Source organism: Heterocephalus glaber, unplaced genomic scaffold, assembly GCF_053883595.1.
Source record: "Heterocephalus glaber isolate CG9 unplaced genomic scaffold, H.glaber_assembly_v1.0 deba00001429, whole genome shotgun sequence".
Taxonomy (NCBI): domain Eukaryota; kingdom Metazoa; phylum Chordata; class Mammalia; order Rodentia; family Bathyergidae; genus Heterocephalus; species Heterocephalus glaber.
The window spans coordinates 22650560-22676196 of record NW_028258294.1 but is presented as its reverse complement, the minus strand read 5'-3'; the positions used below and the strand labels follow the sequence as shown (position 1 = coordinate 22676196).

General features: G+C 32.2%; 1 protein-coding gene across 2 annotated transcripts in view; it reads left to right on the top strand.

Moving 5' to 3' along the window:
- The window catches only part of Gucy1a2 (guanylate cyclase 1 soluble subunit alpha 2), a 400022-nt gene that overhangs the window by 84680 nt on the left and 289705 nt on the right, over positions 1–25637 (top strand). For both annotated transcript variants that reach the window (XM_087212146.1, XM_004856489.3), the window contains exon 4: positions 3551–4269. In XM_087212146.1, coding sequence (XP_087068272.1) covers positions 3551–4269 — 719 coding nt within the window. The remainder of the gene's footprint in view (positions 1–3550; positions 4270–25637) is intronic.

Below are 25637 nucleotides of genomic sequence, written 5' to 3'. Positions count from 1 at the left end.
CTTTTAAGAAAGGTGAATTAACAGTAATTTAAAATTCTCGATCTTAACTTATCCATTAATAAGAGAAGTTTTATTATAAATTCTACCTCTTGGGGAAATGTATTCATACAGGCCCAAGTGTCAAGCTGTAATAGCATCTTGTGATATGAGGAGATGAAAAGTGTGTATATGTTTCAAGTGATTTACTCTAAGTAGGGGGTTTGCATCAATTGTAGGCAGAAATGGGAGTCAGAACTGTAGCAGTTATCTGAGCTGAACTACTTTGTGCTTTTAATTTTTGAGATAGGGTTTAAAATGGAAGTCTTAGGTATTGATTCATAGTGAATTTGCTAAAGTTGGGGCAACTGTTCTCTAGTTTTAGTTTTTAACACTTTAAGAATTGTTTTCTTTTCTGATCTTGTGGAGTTTAATAATTGTAGGAATAAAATCTTTATTAGTTAATTGAATATTGCAGTTTATATAAAAGTCCTATGTATTATGTGGATATACTATCTAAAACAAATTTTGATGATATAAAAGTTACTAAATATCCATGATATAGCATTCTATGGGCCTTAGTGGCATCATTTGAAAATGACCAGTCATTGTGTCTTAATGTACAGAAATACATTTTAAAGAAATAGGGATTTCTAGTTGATAGAATGTGTATACAGAGTTTTTATTTTGTTGCCTCTTGTATATTTATTTACTGGTTATTTTCTGGATGATTATTTGAAATTCTACCATCAGGAATAGAACATGAGCTTACTTTACTGTCTTTATATATGTGTTCTTCACTTAATAACTGTGAGGGTATTTTCAGTGTTAGGAGAAATTCCAGTTAGAAGTAATTCTTTTTCTTTATGCTTATAGACACTAAGTCCTTGGGAGACATAATTCTTCAAAGTTTAGACAAAAGTCCATGTAATATTTTTGGTGATATATGAAATATTGTAGTTCAGCAAAGATATCCAGGTTATAGGAATGCTTGTTCTGAATTTAGATTTTAATAAGAATTTCATAATTAGAAAATTTAATAGAAAGAAAGAACACCATCATTGAATGTGGACATAGTTTTAATTTGTTGTAGAAATTTTTAGTTACAATATACTGTAGTAATGGTGATATACAGACTTGGCCTGGAAAAAAGTTTCAGTGAAGGAAAGGAATGTGAATTTTCAAACATAACTAATCAGACTAGAGGATATAGTTTTGAAAGCTAAAAGATATAAGAGTTTTAGAAGGGAGAAACGATAGCATCAAATTAAAGGAAAAATACCTGACAAGGTTAGGTGAGATAAGGACACAACAGTATATATAGGTTTAAATAATTATGAAAGCAGTTTCAACACAGCAGTCAGAGAAGGAACCAAATTTCAGTAAATATTACCTATCTTATTTTCTCTCTCCACACTAGATAATTGGACACATATATGCTATTATTATCCACTCTAGCTGGTGTTAATGTTAGCAAATGCAATATATGTTGAAGAGCAATCTTATAACATGGCAATATAAGATGCAGGGGAATGTTTTGGTATTTATAAATGACTTTCTAAGCTAGCCTTGAACATGAAATTTATGAAACCATAATTAATGTAAAATGTGTCTTAATAAAGAGACACTCATTTAGGTTTTCTATTTTTCATTTCATGTTGATTTTAAAGACTTCTTTGTCAAACTGGACTCAACTTTGCTGCCACAATTATTAGACCCCATCCATATAAGCTCTCAAAATATATTTAATATGTTTTAACTCTATTATTGTGTCATTTCTGAATAGAAGGAAAACTTAGGGAGTGATAACTGTAGGAACAGCAAACTAAAGTACAGACAGCCTATATTCCTGAGGCATTAGTGACATAGCTTCTGTCATTTCTCAGTCCTGCCTGCTTTTCAGGATTTTCTCATCAGGTGAAATAGACTGGACAAAAAAAAATATGAATATGTAAACTATATGTACTTATTTTAGCCAAAGTAAAAGGGAAAGTAATAGTGACTGTAGAAACTATCTTTTACATACAAACTTGGGTCTTCTCTATATTCTATATTCCTCTTTGAGGCATAAATTTTCCCTATATTTTTCCTCAGATCATTCTAACCAATGAGTCTCACTAGATCACCCGTGATCTTGTTTCAAATTATAATGAATTGTGTCCATTTACTTAGGCATTTTTCATTATAATTTTACTACTATAAGGTAGAGTTCCTTTTGCTAAGCCACCTGGAAATAAGAATGTTGAAAAAACAGACCTTGATTCTGTCTGCTCAATTTGTGCTTTACTCTTGTATGCTCTCATTTTTTTGTGGTTGAAAGAATACAGATCATTCCAAGTTCTGCCATTTTAAATTTTTGGGTCTCTTTTTCCCTGAGGTCTAGCTGACCTGCATGACTACCCATGAAACTGCCAACATTAGGCCTTTGAATCCACTTGGTAGTTTGATGGCCTGCTCTACGCATGTACCACAGATCCCCTTTGGACATTTTCTACCTGATGAATGGATTTTGATAAGGAGTAAGATGGCACTATGGATGGTATATGGATGTAATAGAAAGACATCATGAGTATTCTATAAAGATTAGAGAAGTCATTAGAAAAAGAAAAAGTTATCATTGGTAATATTTATAGCAAGTAGAGTAGGGAATTAAAAAAAAGTGAATAGCTCTACTAGAAGCATTTAAAGAGCTCATGTCTTGGTAGGTAGATGGAAGTGCCAGATAATTAGGAGGAGTCTAGAGAATTTTTAGGGTTGTAAAACTACTCTGTATTATATTATAATTGTGAATACATTTGCCAAAACCCATATGATATATAACATCATGTATGACACCTAAGCTGAACATGATGATGTCTGCCTGAAATCTCAAATACTTGGGAGGCTGGGGAAGGAGGATTACAAATTTATGGCCAGCCTGGGCTACATAGTAAGTAATAGCCTGGGCTATATATGTTTATCAAAACATAAAGAACATATCCTAATGTAACCACTCACCTCATAGGTAAAAACAATAGTCAATGTAGATTCACTTATTAAAACAAATATACTACTCTGGTGGGGATGTTGATAATGGGGGAGCTTTACATGTGTGTGTGCAGAGCAAATATTGGAAAAGTCTGTACCTTCACTCAATTTTGCCATGAAACCAAACATGGTCTAAAAATAAAATTTATTGAAAAACAAATGGACAAACACATTCATTCTCATTAATATCTTAGAAGTATCCAAAGCATAAGCATGAGTTAACTTTTTCTGATTCAAAATGAATGAATTAACCTATGTGTGAAATTTGTGGGCCCAAGAGAAATAGCTCTGTTGCTTCACTCACTAATTACCTCTTTGATAAACACTTTCTTTTAGTTTGCACAAATTTATTAAAATTGACACATTTAATCTTCTGTTCAATGAGCATCCATCCAACTGCCTAAAATACAGACACTGGTTTTAACCCCATTTCTAGATTTCAACTCATACAGTAGTTGGGGAACACAGAATGATAAATTCTTTAAAAGTTATAACTCTAGTCATTTATATTATTTCTTACTAACATTTGCTTCTCATTTACCTTTAGGTTTGAAGTTTGAGGAAATCCAAGAAAGATTTGGAGAGGAATTCTTTAAGATATGCTTCGATGAGAATGAGAGAGTTCTTCGAGCTGTAGGTGGCACATTGCAGGACTTTTTTAATGGCTTTGATGCTTTGTTGGAACACATTAGAACTTCTTTTGGAAAACAGGCCACTCTGGAGTCATCATCTTTCCTATGCAAAGAGCTCCCTGAAGGTTCTCTTATGCTCCACTACTTCCATCCTCACCATGTTGTGGGGTTTGCAATGCTGGGGATGATTAAGGCTGCAGGAAAGAAGATCTATCGCCTGGATGTGGAAGTGGAAGAGGTTGCAAATGAGAAGCTGTGCTCTGATGCCTCAAACCCGGGCAACTGTAGCTGTCTTACTTTCCTTATCAAAGAATGTGAAAACACCAACATCACGAAGAACCTTCCACGGGGAACCTCTCAAGTTCCGGCGGACCTCAGAATTAGCATCAACACCTTCTGCAGAGCCTTCCCTTTTCACTTGATGTTTGACCCCAACATGTCAGTCCTTCAGCTGGGAGAAGGTCTAAGAAAGCAGCTCCGATGTGACACTCACAAAGTGCTCAAGTTTGAGGACTGCTTTGAGATTGTTTCTCCAAAGGTCGATGCCACCTTTGAGAGGGTCCTTCTGCGACTGTCCACCCCATTTGTGATTAGGACGAAGCCTGAGGCTTCTGGTACTGAAAATAAAGACAAGGTAAGTAAGTATCCATGGATTTGAGAAGGGTGATAGGAACCAGTTGAATGGATAATTATTTCAATAAATTACGTGCTGGCTGTACTTGTAAGTATTTAGCCAAGAGCTTTAAGCGCCGTTTAGAAGATTACTTGCCCCTGGATGTATGTAAAAAGATTTGGCCCTATTCCCAGCCATTTTGCAGTGTCTACTTCATTCATTAATTTATTTCAGCACATAAAAAGAAGACATTTATCAATACTAGCCATATCAATTACAAAAATGATAGGACTCTCTAAAAGTCTAATATGATAAACTCATGAATACTTCCACTGACTGAAGTCAAGGTGTGAGAGAAATATTCACTGACTTCAACATTGTGGGTCTTGACTATCTTATCCTTTTTTTTTTTTTGGTATCAGGTCCTTGTGCTTGTGCAGCAGGTGGCGAAACCACTGAGCTAAATCCCCAGCCCCTTACTATCTTATCTTTAAATAAATATAGGTAAAAAGCCAGCTGTACTATGAATATGTTTTCTTCTAAATTTCATAGTGGTTTGCATCCTACATTTATCTTAATATATAGGAGAGTATATTCCCCAAAAGTTTGAAATTGACTATTTTAACACGTCTGATTATTTTTGATGTTGAAATAGAGATTCATTCCTTTTAGAGCACATTCATTCCCTCAGGGAATAGTGTGACCTTGTATCTCCATTGTGGATTTCTTTGAGCTCATTTTGGGAAATCTGAGTTATAAATTATAAATAACTGATGAAAAGACACTACAAATAAATCTTAAAGTAGCTGGACTTAAGCAAACATTTTATTTCTCAGATAAAATATTTTGAAAATGTAATGCTGAAATGAATAACAAATGTAAAAAAAATCAGTATTGATTATTTTTATTTTTGATAATATACTTTCAGGTGTTAAAAGGAAAATAACATCAATTTTTAGGGTAGATATTTGAATGTATAGTGTTTCAGTTTTCAATAAAGTGTCTTCAACATTTTTTATCAGGGTAAATAAATTTAGGCTACTTGTTTTGTTTTCAAGTACTTTGGGGAAGCTATTGGCTAATAGAAATAAATAGGTTGCTATGAGCTAAAGAAAGGAAGACTTGCAGAAATAAAAAAATTAATAAATAAAACTTAATTTCTTAGTCCCTTTTTTTGTCACTAAGACACCCAAAATTTAAAAGAAGAGGGGTATATTTTGGTTCACAGTTTTTCCAGATCCCAGTCCCTAGTCAGCTGGCTCCAAGGTAGAAACCGCATGTAGAAGAACGTGGCTGCCAGGAAACAGAGAGAGAAGGGGTGCTCTGGGGAAGGAGATACCCTTCCAGGTCATGCCTCAGGCCCCCAGTGACCCACCTCTAATCAGTCCCCCTTCCTAACTGCACACTCACCCACTGCTGAGTGCAGGACTCCCACAATCCAATCAACTTTCAAAAGCCCCACCTTTGAGTGCATGAAAATTTTGGGGGAAATTCTAGATCTAAATTTTAACATTTATAACCTACACATATTCTGGAGTGTTTGCAATGGTGAATAAATGGAAAAAGAGCCAGCCTCCTAAAAGCAGAATCAGAGATATTTTTGAGAATTTAATGCAATATTGGTTTCATAATTGATTAATCTTTAAAATTTTGAAGTTCACTGGAGCCATTTCACACATAATCTAGCCAAAACGCTGATGGAAACATTTTTATAAAGTATTTGAGAGAAGTGGGGTGATGCACATTTATTCACAATAACTGAATTAAGTGATTTAAAAAGTCATTTAGTAACATTTTTATCATAGCATATAAACCCAGTGATTTGAAATTACTTATGGGCAGATACAGATTCTGATTTGGCACATTTAGATATTTTAGTCTGAATGAATTATCATTATTGTTTTTATTTTATCATATAAATATATTTTCATAATATTTTAATGTGAAAACCATATATATGTATATATGTTCAGCTATTACTGCCCATTTTGATGCATTTTAGAATGGAATAAACTTATTAAATGTGTATTTGTCTACATTTTTTTTTTGGTACTGGGGATTGAATTCAGGACCTTGTGCTTGTGAGGCAGGCGCTGGAAACACTGAGCTAAATACCTGGCCCTTAAATGTGTATTTTTGTCCACATTTGTAGTTGCTTTAAAACTGAAATTATTCTAGCATTTTAATTTAGAGAATATTGAAGCTGCCAGCTCAGTTTTATGGAAGTTCAACATTTAGCTAGGAGGGTTTAAGTATTTTTGGCCTTCAGAATTGAAGTTAATATTTTTGAAAAATGTGCCTGAACCATAATATATTATTACCAATGCTATTTGTTTTATATCTTATAGATTTGAGAAACATCAATTCAATTTAAATTTACTGCCTCAGAGTTTTGGCCCTATATTTCATTTGGCTTGTGTCTCTATTTAATTTCTATACCAGGGTAAGAAATAGACATAATGAAATGATGACTCAAATGTCAAGGCCCCCTGCCAATTCCAATAATAAGGAACTGTACTCATTGAGAAGATACAATTATCATTTAAACATGTTCCTGGCAGTTTAAAAATCAAGCTATAGGCAGGATTCTTAGTTAGAAATGGGTAGTAATCTACTCATCCTTATATTTATAGTTCTGCTTACTCTCCTACATTTGTCAGAATGAGGCATTTGAGAGGTTATAGTTGCCCCACATTGAAACTATAGTCAGTAATAACATGGAGTCTTAGCCAGATGAATAACATTTTTTAATTAGTACATCACAAAATTTCAATATGTAGTGTATTAAAAAATGAAAAGAAGAAAGAAACTCTGGTTTAAAAAATATGTTCTTGATAAATTTGACCTTGACATGCATTATTTCCCTGTAATAGCTCTTCTTATTATTAGATTATTCCATGTGGCCTGAAGTCTGTAATTGTTTAGTTGGCTTTGATAAGAAAGTGCTACATTACAATAATTAAACATATTTATTCCTTCTAACACTTAAAGGCTTCATTATTTAGCTGTTTTGTCTATATTTATATACTTACTAATGAACCACCACCAATGCCATTAAGAAAAAGGCAAGAGTTAATCATTAGCCACGTGATGGTAAAACATTTGCAGATTGAACTGAGAATGCTTTCAGAACCTATGATCTTTGTTGTTTTATGTTGATAGTCACAGGTTAACTGTATGACTAGAAGAAGTACATGCTCATGAGTAACTTGGTGAGGAACTAAGCAAACCAAAAGGCATTTTCCTAACTCCATAGGATTTACATCTTGATCTTGATGTAAATATGGCTATAAACATGAAAGTATTGGCCACCAGGGATGTCCCTGAGAGGCACCTGTTTCGGTAATCCATGGCAGCTTTAATTCAGCAGTCTTGAGATCAGAGGAAACTCCCAGATGGCTTGACCAGGCTTTGATCCTGTCACTTGGTCTCTTCTATGTCTTTCTGTAAATTCTCTGCAGCCCATGTTCTTCTCACTCCCACCCCTTTTTTTCTTCACCAAATGCATTCTGTTTTTTCATCTTTCCTTAAGCTTAACTTCTTTTTCATCACCTTCTTTTCTTCTCAAATGTCAGACATTAAATATGAATAAATTAATTATTAAAAAGCCCAGATACACCAGTAATAAAGACTCTATTAGAAATTCATATTAATTTGTGATCTTTAAAGCACATCATTCAGATATAATATTGTTCTGAGAACTTGGAAGTTTCTTAAATAGATCTTTTGAGTTGCTAAGCATTGTGGTAAATTTGAGAAGATATTTGCTGCAGTCCAGTGATCTGTCTGGGTTTTAATATTTAGTCATTTAAAACTAACCCACTAAAACAGATCTCAAGATTTCTTTGTATGGAGTGGAACATGTTTGTAGAGAGATCAGGGCAGTGGCACATAACTTTTTCTGTGACTATAGGCAGAGTTATGATACGTGGTGAAAGCACCAATAGATTGAGAAAGATTTTATTAAATCTCTTTAATCTCTGAATGTCAGATTTATCCATCTGGAAATAAGAAGCCTAAACACATAATTGTGCATTTTTACTCTTTTATAAGTCATTATTAACATATGTGCATTTATATGATGTCAGATTATGAGTAAAGATTTATCTCATCCCCTTGATGTAGTGAATTCAGAATCATTTTTAAAGAAAAGACAGGAAATATGGCTTATCTATTATGAAAAACTCATCCTACTTTCAAGACTAAATTAAAATAATTCTCTGACATCTTAGATTGTCTAATGAGAAAGCTATTTGTGAGGATTAAATGACATAATCCATGTAAAATTCTTAACATCTTCAGCTCCATGGTTAATAATGAATATATGTTCATTATTATTACTTTAACCACTATTATTATCAATATTCATTTCCACTTGTAACATTCCTTCTACTTCATTCTCTTCTTGCCTTAGAGAAGAAAGTACTGGATATCAGTAGGTTTAATAAGTTTAGAGAAATATCAGGCTCACAATATCTTCACAAGGCAGAGTTTGAGCTCCACTTCTTTCCTTCAAAAGGACCAGAACATCCCTTCTTTCAAATTCTGTAGGAGCTCTGTTTGAGTCTACTTTTCATTCACATACTATCATTATTTTCATATCCCTGGTTTCCTTTACAGATTAAAAAAAATTGGAATCAATTCTTTATTACCTGTGTGTGCTAATATCTTTCATGTTCACTTATTTTGCAATGACTTCCAAAATAAAATAGGTCAACATAGGCATAAACTGACGCAGCAATAAATTTTGAAAAAAGATAAATAACATGAGTTCTTTTGACATTTTTTGTTGTTGTTGTTTAGTAGCAGTGCTTCAAAAAACTTTAATAACACCCTTGAAGAAGTCCAACATTTGAAATACATCATCCCTACCCAGAACAATATTTTGTTATTCATCTTCATTTTCTTCTCAAGGTTGACATTGAGGAAAAGCATACCAATTATCATATTTTTTAACCCTCAGAAATATCCTTAATATGTCTTATTCATTAGGTGCTGCAAATAAATGCTAGGAAATAACTTTCAAAGAATAAAATAGGAAAAAATCTTTGACCTTCTGTGGTCATATCTCATTCCAAAATGTTCCTTTATCATTGTAGACAGTGGCCAATCTTTCTATGACATAATAATTGAAATGTTTTAAATATATTTATTGTTATCATACCATAATGAAACTGCTGAAAGACAAATTTCAACTGGATGTCAGGAATACATTTCTTTTTTTTTTTTGGTACCGGGGATTGAACTTGGGTCCTTGCACTTGTGCAGCAGGCAGCGAAACCACTGAGCTAAATCTCCGGCCATGAATACATTTCTTTAGTTCACACTTACATTGGGAAAGTGTGAGCATTTCTTTTCTATTCAGATCTTAATATTCCATTAGAGAATTTCAAATATTGAACTGTAATTTTAGTGATGGACAACTTGACAATAAGGCTTTCTCTATATGTTAATAGAACACCAGACATAAGTTCATTCAAAATTACCTACAGTTTGTTTGCTCTTGTAAATACAGATTGAGATCTTTCATTTTTATTTTGTGTTGCTCACATTTATCCATTTGAATACTGATTTCTCTTTAAAGAAGATTGGAGAAACTGAAATTTTGATGAAGATATTGGCAATATTCATGCTGGTCTTTTAAAAATGTCTATAGTATTAAAATTAATATATAGTGGTGTTACTATATAGTCATTGCATTTTGTGTAGAGAACACCATTGAGATTACATGGTGAATTATATACATTATATACTCCTATGGGCATCCTCATCTTTAAAGTACCTATTTTTCCATGATTCAATTTTTTGTCAGAAAGAAAGATTTCAGTCCTAAACTTACAAAGGAGGTACCTTCTACTAGACATCAGATATTTAGTTTTATTGTTGTAGGTTCTGAGAAGGAAACATTAGTTCCTTTCATTAAATAATTACGCAGTCTTCATTTAATTGCTCTTTGTTTCAAAATTAGAATAATTTGTTTTAGCCAATAGCTTTGACTCAATATATTAAAAACCGAGGAACTCTTTTGAGTGTACTGTCTGTCTCTTCAATTGTAAAGGTACTCTCTTTATTCACTTGAATATTTTTTGTTGAATATAGTGCAGTGATTTTTATTAAGTGTACATAATCGTACAACTATCACAGTAATGCAGTTTTAGAAATTCTATCACTTCAAAAAGTTTCTTATGCCTATTTGTAGTTAAGCCTTTCTTATACCCCAACCTCTGGCCTACTTTTATCACTACAGATTTGTCTTTTGTAGATATATTTTATAAACCTGTGAGAAAAAAACCAACATGTATTTTTGTTGTTATTGCTTTGGGATATTTTTGAGGTTTACCTATTTGTAGCATGTATCAGCAGTTCATTTTCAGTGCTGAAAAATATTCTATTGCATTCATATACTGCAGTTTACCTGTTCACTTGATGAACATTAATTGGGTTGTTTTCTAATTTGAGCTCTTATGAATAATGTTGGAATGAATGTTCACATACAAAAGTTTGCATATATATTTTTCCACTTGGGAAGGTTAACAGGAGAGAGAGAGAGAGAGAGAGAGAGAGAGAGAGAGAGAGAGAGAGAGAGAGAGGGAATTTTTTTGTTGTTGCTGTTTTTGAGGCAAGGGCTCCATATGTGGTTCAGATTGGGCTTGAATTCACTATGTAGCCCAGGCTGACCTCGAACTTGCACTGATTCTCCCATCTCAGTCTCCTGAGTGCTGGGATTACAGCCTGCACCACCACACCTGGCTATAAGTAGGCTTTTAAAGAAGATGAGAACTGTCTTCCAGGGAGGCTATACCATTTCCTATTTGACTAACAACATGACACTTCTACTTTCTTATTCTCACCAACACAAGATATTGTCAGTCTTTTTAATCATAGCATCCTAATAGGTGTAAAGTAGTATCTAGGGTTTTAATTCACATTTAATTTAGTTTAATTCACATTTCTCTAGTGACTAATGATACTAAACTTTTGGGGTGCTTATTAGCAGTTGATATCATTTCTTCAGTTAAATGTTAAGTCAAATGTTTGCCTAATACTCAACTGCTTTATTTGCTTTCCTATTATTGCATTGTATTTTTTTTTCTTAAATTCTTTTCTTGGTACATAATACGTTTATATATATCATTGGGTGCTTGTACCTGTACATGATGTATCTTGGTTCTTATTTTTTCCCCATTACCTGTGTGCCCTTCCCCTCTCCACCCTTCCCTATTTACATAGACTTTGTTTCCATTTTTTTCTTTTCTCATAATTTTTCCTTTCCCTTCTTTCCTTTCCCCTACCCCCCCACTTCTTCCCCTTTGCCCCTTTTCTTCCTATTTCAAATTATCAATTGTTCATTTTAATCCTTATTTACACTTTCAGTTTCTCACACTAGAGAAACTGTTATTTACACATGTGTGCCCTGTTTATTTCACTTAAGAGTATTTTTATTTTTTATTTATTTATTTTTTTATCTTTTTTTGGTACCAGGGATCGAATTCGGGACCTTCTGCTGGCGAGGCAGGCAGTGGAACCACTGAGCTAAATCCCCGGCCCTTAAGAGTATTTTTAAAAGATATAAATTTGAGATATTATAGTCCCTCCAAAGAGCCTGTCTTTTGGAGAACATTAATTTTAATTTTTAAAGGATCAATATTTTCTTTTGTGAATCTTGCTTCTGGTATGATATCTAAAAAGTCTTTGTGCAATTCAAGGTCACAGACTTTTCTTCTGGAATTTTTACAATTTTAGTGCTCATATTCAGGATTGTAATCTATTTTGAGGTAATGTTTGAGGTAGCTTTGTGTAATTATTTTTCACTGTGGATATCCAATTGTCTTTACACTCTATGTAGAGAAGATGAATTGCTTTTGTAACTTTGTTAAAAAATCTCTTGACTGTAATTTTTTCTTAACTTTTCTGTTCTGCTTTTTAAAATTATACATATTTATGTTATATGACATGGTGCTTAATACATGTATTGTATAATATTCTATTCATTTCCAATGTTTTTTATATCTATCTGCTGATAATAGATGTTTTGATTACTATATAAAACTAAGTTTTGGGTATTGAAAGTACTCCAACTTTGTTCTTTTTAAAAATTGCTTTGACATTTCTAAGTTCCTTGCATTTCCATATAAACTTAAAAATTAATTTTATTGGTACCTTCGATATACATAATGATGATATCCATCATAGGGAATTTGTACCTGTGCACAATATATCTTGATTTTTTCTTTTCTTCCCATTCTGCTCCCCTCCTTTCAATCTTCTTCCCCTCATTATTTACAAAAGCTTTGTTTCCATTTCCATATAAATTTTACAATCCACTTGTCAAATTCTAAAAACAGGCTGCTTTTTTTTTTTCTTTTTCAGTGCTGAGGTCAAACCCAGGCCTTGGATGTGCTAGGTGAACACTCTACCACTGACCTATACCCTCAGCCCAACCGCTAGAATATTGATAGGAATTTTACTGAATCTCTAGATCAATTTAGGAAGAAAGGCCATCTTAAAACTCTATGAAAATGATATCTCAGTTCTTTTGGATCTTTAATTTTTGTTAAGAAATGTTTTATTGTTTTCAATGTAGGAGTCTTGCACTTTTAGAAAGTTTATCTGTATATAGTTTGTTCTAATATTATTGTAAACAGAAGTATTTTCAAACTTTATTTTCATTTTTGTTTATAGAGAAGAATGCAAGTTGGTTTTGTACATTGATATTAAGTCCATACTAAATTTGGATTAGAATTGTTTAATATTCTAGAATAGAAAAATAATTTAATATTCTAGAATTCTAATTTGAGAAGTTAATTCTTTTTTTAATACTAAAATTATTGAGACATCATGAGATTAATACAAATTGCCTTTGGCCACCACGATTACAAGAGGTGCTCAAAGTGTTGGCCATTAGCTTCCAGACATTTGTTAGTACTGCAAACTGCTGTAGTGTGTATACATTTTTTAGGTACACTCTGTGTGTGCTGGGCAGGATTGTGTCTGAATTCTTTAGGAATATTTACATACTGATCATTTAGTCTGAAAGTTGGGGCAGTCATCTTGCTTCTCTTTATTGTTCTCTCTCTTCTTTTCCTCATTGCCCTAGCTAGAACCTTCCATATAGTGTTGAATAGATGCGCTGAGAATGGTCATTCTTGCCAGTTTTGAACTCAGAAGAAAACCATGCAGTCTTTTACCATAGGGATGATGCTAGCTGATGTTTCTAATAAGTTTGAGAGAGTTCTTTTCTAGCTATAGTATGCTGAGACTTTCTATCATGAGTGAGAGTTGTATCACAAAGTCTACTTTTTGTATTTACTGTGATGATTATGTGGTTTTGCCCTTTACACTGTTAATTTAACATACCTGTTATATTAACTGATTTTCAGATGATAAGCTAAACTTAAAATCTTGATGTAAAATCTGCTTAGTCATGGCAGATAATGGTGTATAAACCATTTAATATTGTTCTGGATTTAGTTTGGTAATATTTTGCTAAGGAATTTTGCATCTATTTTTATGAGAGATATTGATCTACAGAGGGCATGCTCAAAAGTATGTTGAATGTTTAAATTTAAAAAGTTTTTACAGTAAAAGACACATTGTTATTAATCTCCTTCAACATACTCTCCCTCTCTTTGAACACACATCCTATAGTTCTTGCCACTTTCTGAAGCAGTTCTGAAAGACCTTTTTTAAGTAAGTGTCTTTAGTTACACTGTCATGGCTGCCTCAGTGTCCTGAATGAATTAAAAATGTTTACCTTTCAAAGTCATTTTGACTTTGGGGAAGAGCCAGAAGTAATTTGGTGCCAGATCTAGTGAATAAGATGTATAAGGATTCACGGAGTTGTTTTGCCTTTCCTTTGAATGGTGCTAGCAGAGGTGCTCACTGTATTTTTGATTACACCTCATAAAGACTCTCGATAAATGACTTCCAGTACAGCTTCAGAAAGCAAAAAAATGAAGAGATAAATGCGTTCCAGGAGAATGGGAGTATTTTGAGTGGGATTAATGTCAGTGTGTCTTTTGCTGTAATGATTTTTTAATTTAAACACACCATCTATTTTGATCAGTCCTTATATTACACAGTTTTTTTCCTTGTGATTTCTTTGGCCTCAAAGAGTGACTTGGGAAATGTGTACAACTCCTTTAATTTTGAAAGATTTTGTGTGGGAATGGTGATGTTTCTTCTTTAAGAAGAAAGTTTGGTAAAAATCACCAGTGAAATATCTGGATCTGGGCTTTTCTTATGGGCTGATTTTAAATTACCAATTCAATTATTTTACTTATTAGAGGTCTATTCAGATTTTCTATTTCTCCTTGAGTTACTTTGGGAATTATATCTTTCTAGAAATTTGTTCATTTCATATAAATTGTCTAATTCATGATATAAAGTTTTAAAATAATATTTCCATATAATTAATTTCTTACTGTGGCTGGTAACACCTCATTTTTCATTCTTTATTTTAGTAATTAATCATCTTTTTTTCTCTTATTTAGTTCCTGGTAATGTTTGATAAAGGTTTATCAGTTTTATTAATCTTTTTAAATAAATAGAATCTTCCATTTTGGTCACAAGTTCCACCTAGATTTCTGATGTTTTCCTTCTTCTGTTTGTAGTATGTTTAATTTTTTTCCAGTTTTTTAAGGTAGAAACTTAAATTATTGAGTTGACATCTTTTGAAAATATAACTATAAATTTCCCCTTAATCCCTGTGCTAGATGCATCCCATAATTTTCAATCTGTAGTGCTTTTGTTTTTCTTTGTGTGAGTTTATTTTGTAATTTCTGTTGTGATTTCTTCTTTGATCAGTGGGTTATTTGGAACTATGTTACTTAATTTCCAAATATTCAAGTTTTTCCAAATTTCTTTCTATTATTATTTTCTAATTTAATTCCATTATTGTCAGAGAACATACCTTGAATGATATTGATCCTTTTACATTTCTCAAGATTTATTTAACCATTCAGCATATATTCTATCCTGGGTAATGTTTCATATTGTGCTTATTGGTACCTTGGTTCATGAACTTAATTCTTTCCACAATTCTTGTCACAAACCAAACTGGATGAGAACTGAATCAAATTCAATGGTTAGGTTCAATGCTGACATTATATTTTCTGCTGCTTTGGAGTTGAGTGTTCTTTAAATGTCTGGTTGAATAGATGGATGTGACTATTTAAGTCTTCTACATCTAATATTTTTATTTTTATTTTTTAGTTATTGAGCCTAGAATATTGAAATCATCAACATTATTTGTTTCATTGACTATCCTTTTAATTTTTTTTGATTTTTGGTGCATTTTGGGCAGCTTTGTTTTTATGTGTATATACATTAATGGTTGCTCTATTTCCAAATTATTGACTCTTTCTTCAGTATGAAATATCTTAGTTAATCTCTAATATTTGTTGTCTTGCAGCCCATTTTGTTTGATACTAAAATATCCTCTATAGCTTTTTAATAATTACTGTTTGAACCATGTATCTCTCTTTTTTTGATCTTTCAATCTGTGTTTGTTTTTGAATCTAAAGGATGCCTCTTATAGACAGCTAGAGTTAGCTTTCACTTTTGTCTTTGGGTTGGATAAATCATGTTTAATTTAGCATAATTATTGATTTGGTTGGATTTATGTCTATCATTTTGCTACTTGTTTTTTGTATGTCTCACGTCTTTTTATTTCTTTTTCTGTTAGTATTTTATTAATTTAAGTTTTTATTAGCACATGTTTGCAGTATATAATTATTACATTTATCATGGGGAGTTGATATATGTACATAACACATCTTTTTTTTTTTGGTGCCAAAGCTAAGATAATTTTAATTATTGAATCGTACATGTTCTTTTTTTAAGTGACTGATTTTTTTTTTACTTTTTGGTATTAAACAAATATTCTTAATATACATTTTCATTCTCTATTGATTTTCAAAATTTAAGTCATTTTATTAATGACTAGAGATTATGATATATATCTTAATTTATCACAGTGTTCTTCAAATTAATAATAACCTAAGGTTGGTAGACCTTATAACAGTATTTTTTTTCTGTAGAATCCATTTCTTTTCTATTGTTTTGGTGATATTATTTTGTACATAATAAACTTAATTATATAATAATTTTGATAATCATTGTAGATAATATTAATTGTATGTATGTATGTAATACATATGTAATGTATGCATATGTAATACATATTTTTTAAAGGAATTAGAAAAACAAAAGAAAATATATTCAAGTGTATTTATATGCTCTCTTATTTATTCATATATTTACCATTTCCAGAGCTCTTTATTTCTTTCCATATTTTTATGTACTTTCTTTCAACCTGGGTGCCTTTAGTATATTTTGTAGAGTAGTTCTACTAGCACCAGCTCTAATACTCTTTATTCTAATGTGAGAATGTTTGTATTGCACCTTCACTTTTGATAGTTTTTGTGGATATCAAATCCTTGGTTTGAAGTTGTTCATTGTTTCTTTTTCCAGCAAATTGACTATGTCCTTCAATGTCTCTTGGGGTCTTGTTTCTAATTAGAGGTTGGTTGTTCCTTGCATTGTTGTTTATTTCAGTGCATGAAATAGACATAGTGCTGTGAAAGAAAGTAACTGGGCTTAAAGGTTGAAAAGAAAAATTGGGTAGGGAAGACTTTGCCGAGAAGTTGATATATATATAGCCTTTTACAAAGAAATGTACAAGATTTGTGCATCTCTGTCATCCTGATAGAATTCTTAAAGTGGTCATTCCACTATAACATTTGATAAACGTGTAGTAAAAATATTTTTCTGGGACATCCACTTTAATTTCTTCTTTTCTTTTTCTTGTACATTGTCTCCTCACCCCATTAATAGATTTATATCTTGTCTTTTTGGCTATTGCATATGTAATTTTGGTATATCTCTTTTTACTTTTTCCTACGAATCTCATTAGATATGTAGGTGAAGATAATTGAAGTTTTAAAAAATATCTTCTCTCTGATAAATATTGTCTCTGATTTGGTCTTTACAATATTTTTCAGACTTTCATTAGCAGTATTGTTATTTTTCTACATCATGTTTTCTTTAATTGCTTATTATGAGTCTAACATATTTTAACATATCTGCTACTCCAATCTTTGTTACTTCTTATACAGCTGTCTTGAAAAATATTTAATTTATTCGTCTTTAAAAAATAATTGTGAAGAAACTTCCATTCAGAAACTTTTGTGCAAAAACTTCTGTAGAAATCTGATTCTACACTTTATTGGTCAGTTCTATTTCAGTATTGCCTTCTAGTACACTGAACTTTCTTCTTTGTATTGACAGCTTAAGTTGAAATGACAAATCTTTCTCTAGATATATTATCTTTCTGGGACTGTATATTATCCCAGCAGTTACAGTTCAAGGAAAGGGCCAGTATGTTCCTTTTTTTTCCCTCTGTACAACAACATTGTACAACGCTATACAACATTGAACTCTATAGGCCAATCAAGCTGTCCATGAAAATTGGAGAAATATTAATGTCATGTCAACATTGTTATGACAACACCACAGGATACATCATCTGAGAAAACACCAGCAGTTAACTTAGCACTCTGTACATTGCCTTCATCGAAGGAGGACTCCAGAGCCTCCTTCTTGATCTGTCATCACTGTGGTGGGAAGATGGCTTGGGTGGTTGTGATAACTGCCTCAATCTTCCTGAAGTATATGCAAGACATAAAAGATATCAGAGACACAGCAATATAATGCACAACATTTTCTTGTTTTTTTTGTCTTGAATATTAACTTGTAAGAATTCTGAGAGTGGATGTAACTGGATTCCAGAATTCAGATTACAACTAGGTCTTGATTGTAATAGCAACTATGAAATCATAACTAAAACTGTATCATCTTTCTTTTTCCAAATGGGTTTTATGATAATGTCTGATTGAAGCAATCAGCTTTATACATGCCTCGGTTGGGCATCATTCTTCAACAAATACAGAAGTGTGCTAAGTGAATGCATATTGAGGTCATACTCTTAAGTGAAATAAATAGGGCACACGTGTAAATACTGAATAGTTTTTCTCTAGTGTGAGAAACTGAAAGTGTAAATGAGGACTAAAAGGTATAATAGATAATGTGAAATAGGAAGAAAAGGTGCAAATGGGAAGAGGAAATGGGAGGGGAAGGGGAAAGGAAGGAGGGAAAGGAAAAATTATAAGAAAAGGAAAAAATGGAAACAAAGTCTTTGTAAATAGGGAAGGGTGGAGGGGGCGAAGGGAGCTCAGGGAATGGGGAAAAAATAAGAACCAAGATACATCATGTACAGGTACAAGCACCCAATGATAAATGTAAACATATTGTATACCTAAAATGTACCAATAAAAGAATTTAAGCAAAAAAAAAAAAAGAAAAACAAATACAGAAGTGGCACTGAGAGACAATATTGCTTGTTGAGAAACACACAGACTTTGCATCAGGACTTCCCAAGATCTAACCCTGTTTATTTTATTTACTAGCTGGTAGACTCTGAACAATTCTACTTGTTCAAGCTTGTTTTCTTTGCCAACCTCATAGGTCCTAATTTCCTTGTAAAAATAATTATCATGCTCTGTCTTTCAGACAGAAGATTTGTTTCGATTTTACAATCAAATATTGATTTAAGTGCTGGGGATGTTGCTTGTCTACTATGCGTGGGGCCCTTGGTTTGGTCACCAGCACCATACATACAAGGCAATACATACCTATTTATTTAACACCTTCTTGGTTGTTTTCCTTAATTTTTAATCTTTACTTTTGATTAAGCTTGAGTCATTTTGTTAAATTTAAATGTAATTCATTCTTAGAAAAAAGTGTCAAGGGCTGGGGATTTAGCTCAGTGGCACTGCGTCTGCCTTGCAAGCACAATATCATAAGTTTGATCCTTGGTACAAACAAACAAACAAACAAACAAAAAATTTAGAAAAAAACCCCCAAAACTACGAAAAACAAAAAAAGAGAGAAAAAAGTGTCAAAATGTGGTTTCATATTTGAAAACACTGCATATATTTATATAATTTCAAATATCATTTTGCATGCCTTGCATGAAAATATAAGTAGAAATGGCCTTTAAATATTTGAATAGTTATTTTTTTGTTTTAGAATAAAAAATTAGAATCAAAAAGTAGATATTACCAGTAGATTTTATTAAGTATGAAGAGAAACTTTCCGACAATTAAAAATATTAAAAATGGAATAAATTGCCTTGGGGGATAGTATAATATTCAGGGGTTCAAAGAGAAATTGAACAACAGCCAGTCAGAGGTGTTTTACTGAAGAGCATATAGGGAACTCAAACTTCTTCAAAGGTACACAATGCTATTTTATAATACAAGTTTCAAGGGAGAGGAGTAGTATCTACTTTGTACTTACATGGTTTTATGAGGAAAAACTTCCCATAGTTGGTTTTTATAGTGACTATCCTTTACCTGAAGTAGTACTGACTTGGAAGAATAGCGAGATTTATAGAAACTGTAATTCTATTTATCAGTCCCTGTTCTTCCCCTGTTCTTAGCCCATGATACTCTTTAAAATTAAACTCAATAAAGTCTCTTTGAAGTGCTACTGATATTTGAGCTCATTCTAGTATCCAATTTCTATTCCTCCAACCGCGATGAAAACTTGATTTCTATGATTTGTCCTGAATAGTTAAACATAGTGAAAGTTGCATTTAAAACATTTTCATCTTACAGGGTGCCTTATAAGAAAGCTGTTTAATTATGTTTTTAGCACTTATGAAATTGGACCTTTAGGAAATGTTAAAATAATAAAGAAGTCATTTGGAGATTTATCTTTAACAGGTTTGCTTCTGGCTTATGTAATTGTTACAAAATTAAAGCCTCTTTCTCATTTCTATTACACTGAGACTGATTTCTTATTAGATCTATTTCTGTTTGTACTTTAAAAATATTCAGAACTTTTGATTCTTATAATAATTTCCTTATTCTGTGACAAAATGAGTACAGTTCACCACATTTTGTTTTTCTGAAAAGAATCAATGTATTTGTTTGAATCACGTAATGGTCTTGGCTTGTTTTTCTTCTTCCCTTAACTGTGTTTTTCCATGGAGGTCAAAGGGAATAAAAAAACCCGATCATATATTTACAGGTAAGAGCTGATACCCAAAATCTTGCTCTTTAAAGGAGAGGTCAAGAACTCTATTTTTTGTCAGAACAGACTCATCTGTTGTGTTGTTGATGTTTCATGTTAGGAAGACTTGTGATTACATATACAGTTCCTTCAAACGCTTGAGATTTATGGTGCTGGGGATGTTCATATGTCTCAAATTATGAGTGATTGAATGAATTTCTATTGGGTATTTGACTCTATCTTCAGAAATCATTCAACTTCAGGAAAGGTGTGTGGGAAATCACTCTATCTTGTATACATATTTGAGAACTCATGTGATTTATACCATCTTGCATTTCCATATTTTTATAATTTAGATGTTATTGTGAATAGTAAGTATAGATCAAATAATGGAATTACCATAAGCCAGAGATATTCTTATAAATGTTTTACATTAAAAGGATTGTGCTACTCTGATAGATTTCCCAAGTAGGTTATTAATTCTTATCCTGACCTTATTAGATTAATTATAAAAATCTTATTAGACTAATTTTAGATTTTAATTACCATTCTAAGCTGATCAGCGATTTTAGAGATTTTTTCCACACTATGAGTTTATTATTCTATGAAATAATACATTATATGATTCTATATAAAACTCCAAAGGAAATAAAATTTTGTGAAGTTAGAAAGCTCTTATCCTCTAACTTGGAAATATCTATAAATTATGTATATGTTCTGTTTTCTGTTACTCTGTAATCTTGATTTTATAAGATTATGCATTCAATAGATTTTACATCTCAATTTCTCAGTTTTGCCTTTCCTAAGTAGATAGGACTTTTGAACTTGAATCCACAATACTAAATTACACAACAGAATGAATACTTTTGTTGGTATATGAGAAAAAACATTGTAATTTTCTGTTCCTAAAAAGGATCATTTGACACTACAACAATGTGTTTGATTTTCTTAAAAATACATTACCTTGTAAACTTTATTTATGATTTGATCTTTTTAGTTTTCCCCAGTCATTCTTTTCAAGAGTAAAGTGTGATCTAGTTCTGCCAATATTCAATCTATAAAGCTGTTTCTCACCACTATCATGTAACACTTTAAAGTATTTAATTTAAAAAATGTGTTGAGAGACTTCTTAAAGTCTAAATATAGAGTATATGTATGCCTTCTAGGTTTCCCCTAACCACTAATTTGATAATTCCATGATTTAAGCAAGTCTGGTATAAACTGTTCTCTATAATCTGAACAAGACTCAAATCTCATGTTTCCTGAAGAAGGAAAAATATTCTCATATGATTCTCAATGTTTTTGTTATTACTTGTGTAAAAATTGACTTGAGTACTTTATTATTTCCCTCACTCATACATCATATTTGTTTGCTAAAAGCAAAATTTTAAAAAGCTTGCTTCCAGTGCATCTTTCTTGTTATGTTTCTTTAAAAATTTCTCTACTGCATTTAAACTGTGCATAATGTCAGAATGACAGTGACACTGTCACTGGGGACATGGCCATGGGGCTTCCAGAGAAGTCCTGGGATTTAATCTGGACTGAGCATGACTGACTCATGTATTCCTTGTTTTCTCCCTTCAGATTTTTACTTAGACATGTTGAGCTTTGTTGGTTATTTCAGCCCTTATATTTAGCCATTGTCTGTTGTACAGCAGGCACTCAGGAAATGTAAGGGAGTGATGAAATTATTTCAAAATTCATTTTGCTTTGTTTTTAAGGCCAAAAGTGTGAGAATAGATGTGACAGCATTTTGAAAACCACTGTTTAATTGGAGGCATTATATTTGATAAAATTATGTACTCATTAATTACTAGTTATGTTTAAATGTTCACACAGTCACTATTAACATAAAAATGATTTGATTACTTAAATAATAGTTCTCTAACTTACTTGTCATTATGATATGCCTGGGATAAAAGACAAAAAATAGAAATACATATAAAATCCTAATATAGTAATTTCACAATTGATCCTCATTTATGGTTATAGGTTCAATTTCAATAATTTCCCATAACATAAACAATTTAATCCCATTATATTTCTTCTTCATTTTCTAGAGTCTTTCTTTAGTGGATATTACAAGTCCCTAGTTGTCTTCTTTCCCTTTTTCTATTCCTACTGTTGTCTGCATATATTCAACCAAGGTTTAGTGTGTGACCATATGTTGAACTTTTATTTGATTCCAACCATATTGGGGGTACATGTGAATTTAACAAATTTCCATTCTAAAAAAATCTTAACACTCACTACCCAAATTGTGTACCTAAACACAAACTCACAAGTGCTTCATTTTGAGAACTCACATAAAAGTTTTTCATTCATAAACTTCAAATTAAGTTTTTCTTTACCTTAGCATTTTAAAAGAAGAAGACAGGTATTTGTCATCCTGGTTTTACAGTTGAGGAAACAAAGGCAGATGTTGCAAATGATTTACTGTATTCTGTGGTGCTAGCACTGGGCCCGTGCTCATACTTGTCTCCGAATCTCTTTTAGGAGGAAAGCGTCCTATGCAAAAAGCTAACTGTAGAAGTTTTAAGAGCTCCACACTTTTCCAACTGTTATAGAATAAATGTGCTTATTTTGGGGTTCAGTTGGTGGTTGATATGTACCTGATGACAGCATGCTACTTGGACAAAGAAATAAGCATTTCTTTCAATAAATCCAGCAGCTTCCTGAGAGACTACTTTGTACTAGTCACTGTGCTGTGCTATGTAGTTAAGGATATAATAAAACCAACTCTTTTTTGTTAATGAGATTCTACCAGAGTAGAAGGCAAGTCCCGGACATATTGTAGTAACCTCTTAAATGGAAGAGGTTTTTTTTTTCTTTCTTATTTTCTTAGTTACTGTTCATAAGGTGATTAAAATGAGAAAGGCCCTGGAATAAACATTTTATATACAGAATGTCATTTAATCTTTTCAACAGCCCTGTAAGGTCAAATCACTATCTCCATTTTAAAGATAAATAAAATTAAGGTATGGGTATTGTATTCTGGAATCATCAAAGAGTGCATAATTTGTTCTCTGAGGAGGAGTTGGAAGGAGAGGAAAAGGGCATGATCAAATTAAAACAACAAAGAAATCTAAAAGATTTACATATTCCTAATGGAAGATTTGCAGTTTTTCGCCAGAATTGTTTAAATGTTTTAATCATCTTTGAAGCCTTTTTTGGATCACATTTAATCTTCAGAATCATATTTCTGGCATGAATCCCTGGGAATATGTGGAAAGGACATCTTAGAATGTTCCAGTTGGCTGGAAGTGTGGAAACAGCTGAGGGATTTTTCTGGTCAGGTCCAGTAGAAGCAAAAACCATGCTGCAAGTTCTAGTCCTAGAGCATTTTTAGGATATGGGAAATTGAACTCAGTGAAGATAGAAATAATGAGAAATCCATAAACAAATTTTAAAAATAAGTGACTTTCATGGCCTGTTCTGGACTTTTCCCATGGTGTCACATAATTAAATTATATTGCACATGGACTAAATAAGGCAGAGTGTGTAACAGTTGACCTTATAACCTGGTATTTTGTGCTGGATTTAGTACATATTGCATGTATTGAATTGAGTGTAAAATATAAAAAGAAAAGTCAAAATTAAGCTCACCACAGGATTTAAGTATAAGAAAATTTCTGAGGAAAAAAGAGACTCCATCCTTTTTTTATTACTAGAATGTCATTACGTTGAATGTGCCATTATTTGAGAGTAATTTTAATAAGGAGTCTAACTAAGGGAAACTCATGAAATATAAATTTTTTATTGAGTTCTGTGAAAAAAACCCCCAACTTACTGTTCTGCTGCTCAGTTGAACTGCTAACAAAGCATTAATAAGATGAAGCTTACTGGGCTCGCTTAATGGGTATGAGTCATTTATAACTATTAGACTCAAATGGCATACAATTGGACAGTTTAAGCCATTAAACAAATTCACTTTCTTTTAATAGGTTAAAATTACTCCAAAATAGCAATCCTGTTTATACTTTCAATAAAGTTTAATGAATTTACACTTCACCCACATTGACGTTATAATTTTGAATTTGTGGAATATGATTTAATAACTTTTGCATTCATTTCTAATGAGAGGAAGAAAGCATTTCTGCACACTGATCACTCCACTGTGTTAGGCAGCTGGGTCTGCGTTATCTTGAGAGTTTCTTCTAATCTTGGGTAATGATGGGGAGCCTGACCTATTTTCAACATAGCTGTTGAAAGATTATGAAAGTTTTAAATAATTTATTCCTGAGACTGAGCATTGGTTTCTTAAACTACTGCTCATGGGGAATGTTTTTAGAGATTGTATATTGAAGCTTGTGCTCCAGTGGACATCCTCTCATTTGTCACTAGGACTTGATCTGAACGCCATGACACTGATATGGTCTGCGCAGACAGGACCTAGGAAAGGCTGATGAGGAAACCAAGCATTCATTAGTGCAACTGGGACCTTTTTTCTTCCCAGGAAACACAGTATGCTTTTTGCCTCACATTGAATTCGTAGTCAATGGCTATACCCAGATTATTTTGAAACAATTTTAAAATCTAAGTTCTTCTAGTTGTCCTTGAATTTTATTTTCTATAAATTATTCGTCACTATTAAGCTTCATCTATTTAGTTTTAACATATGGGTCTAGTCATTGAAATATTATAGAAGACTGGTTCTGTCATCAGTCTAATGGTATTTTCCTCCTGGAAGGCTGCTTTATAGCATGGCTTTAAGAATGGAAGAGAAATGGAAGAAATACAATAGGAAAATGCTACCAAAAAGCACATCATTTGAGGATTATAAATGTTTTCACAATAACCATTGGTATTTAATAGTAGATACTTCCCATTTTCACTAATAGAAACATCTTTACTCATTTTTACATCAACTTTTAGGGGTAATTGCTAACACTAAGATCATTACATGATACATTTGTTCAAAGTATAATCACTATTTGTCTATCTACATGGATGACCTATCTTCCCTATTTTAATTATTTTATATATTTTCAAGTTACTTAGTAAATGCATTTATATGGCTAATACCGTAACTGACATTTTAAAGCTCTTTTCTGTAATAATTATAATACTGAGAGATTTTACAGTATTTTCATTTTCCTCCAGAAAGCACCAATAAAATTCGCAGCAGTAAATAATAAACCAACTTTTCCTCCCTCTGTATTCCCTGGTTACATATGTTTTGAGTTTTTATTAGATCTCCTAGAATTCAGTTGTTAGAGCTTTGATATGTTTCTGCGGTCTGTGGGATTTCAGGAAAAGATGCAGGTAAAGAAACTTCATTGGGTTATGGTGTCAAAAGGCAAAATTTCAAC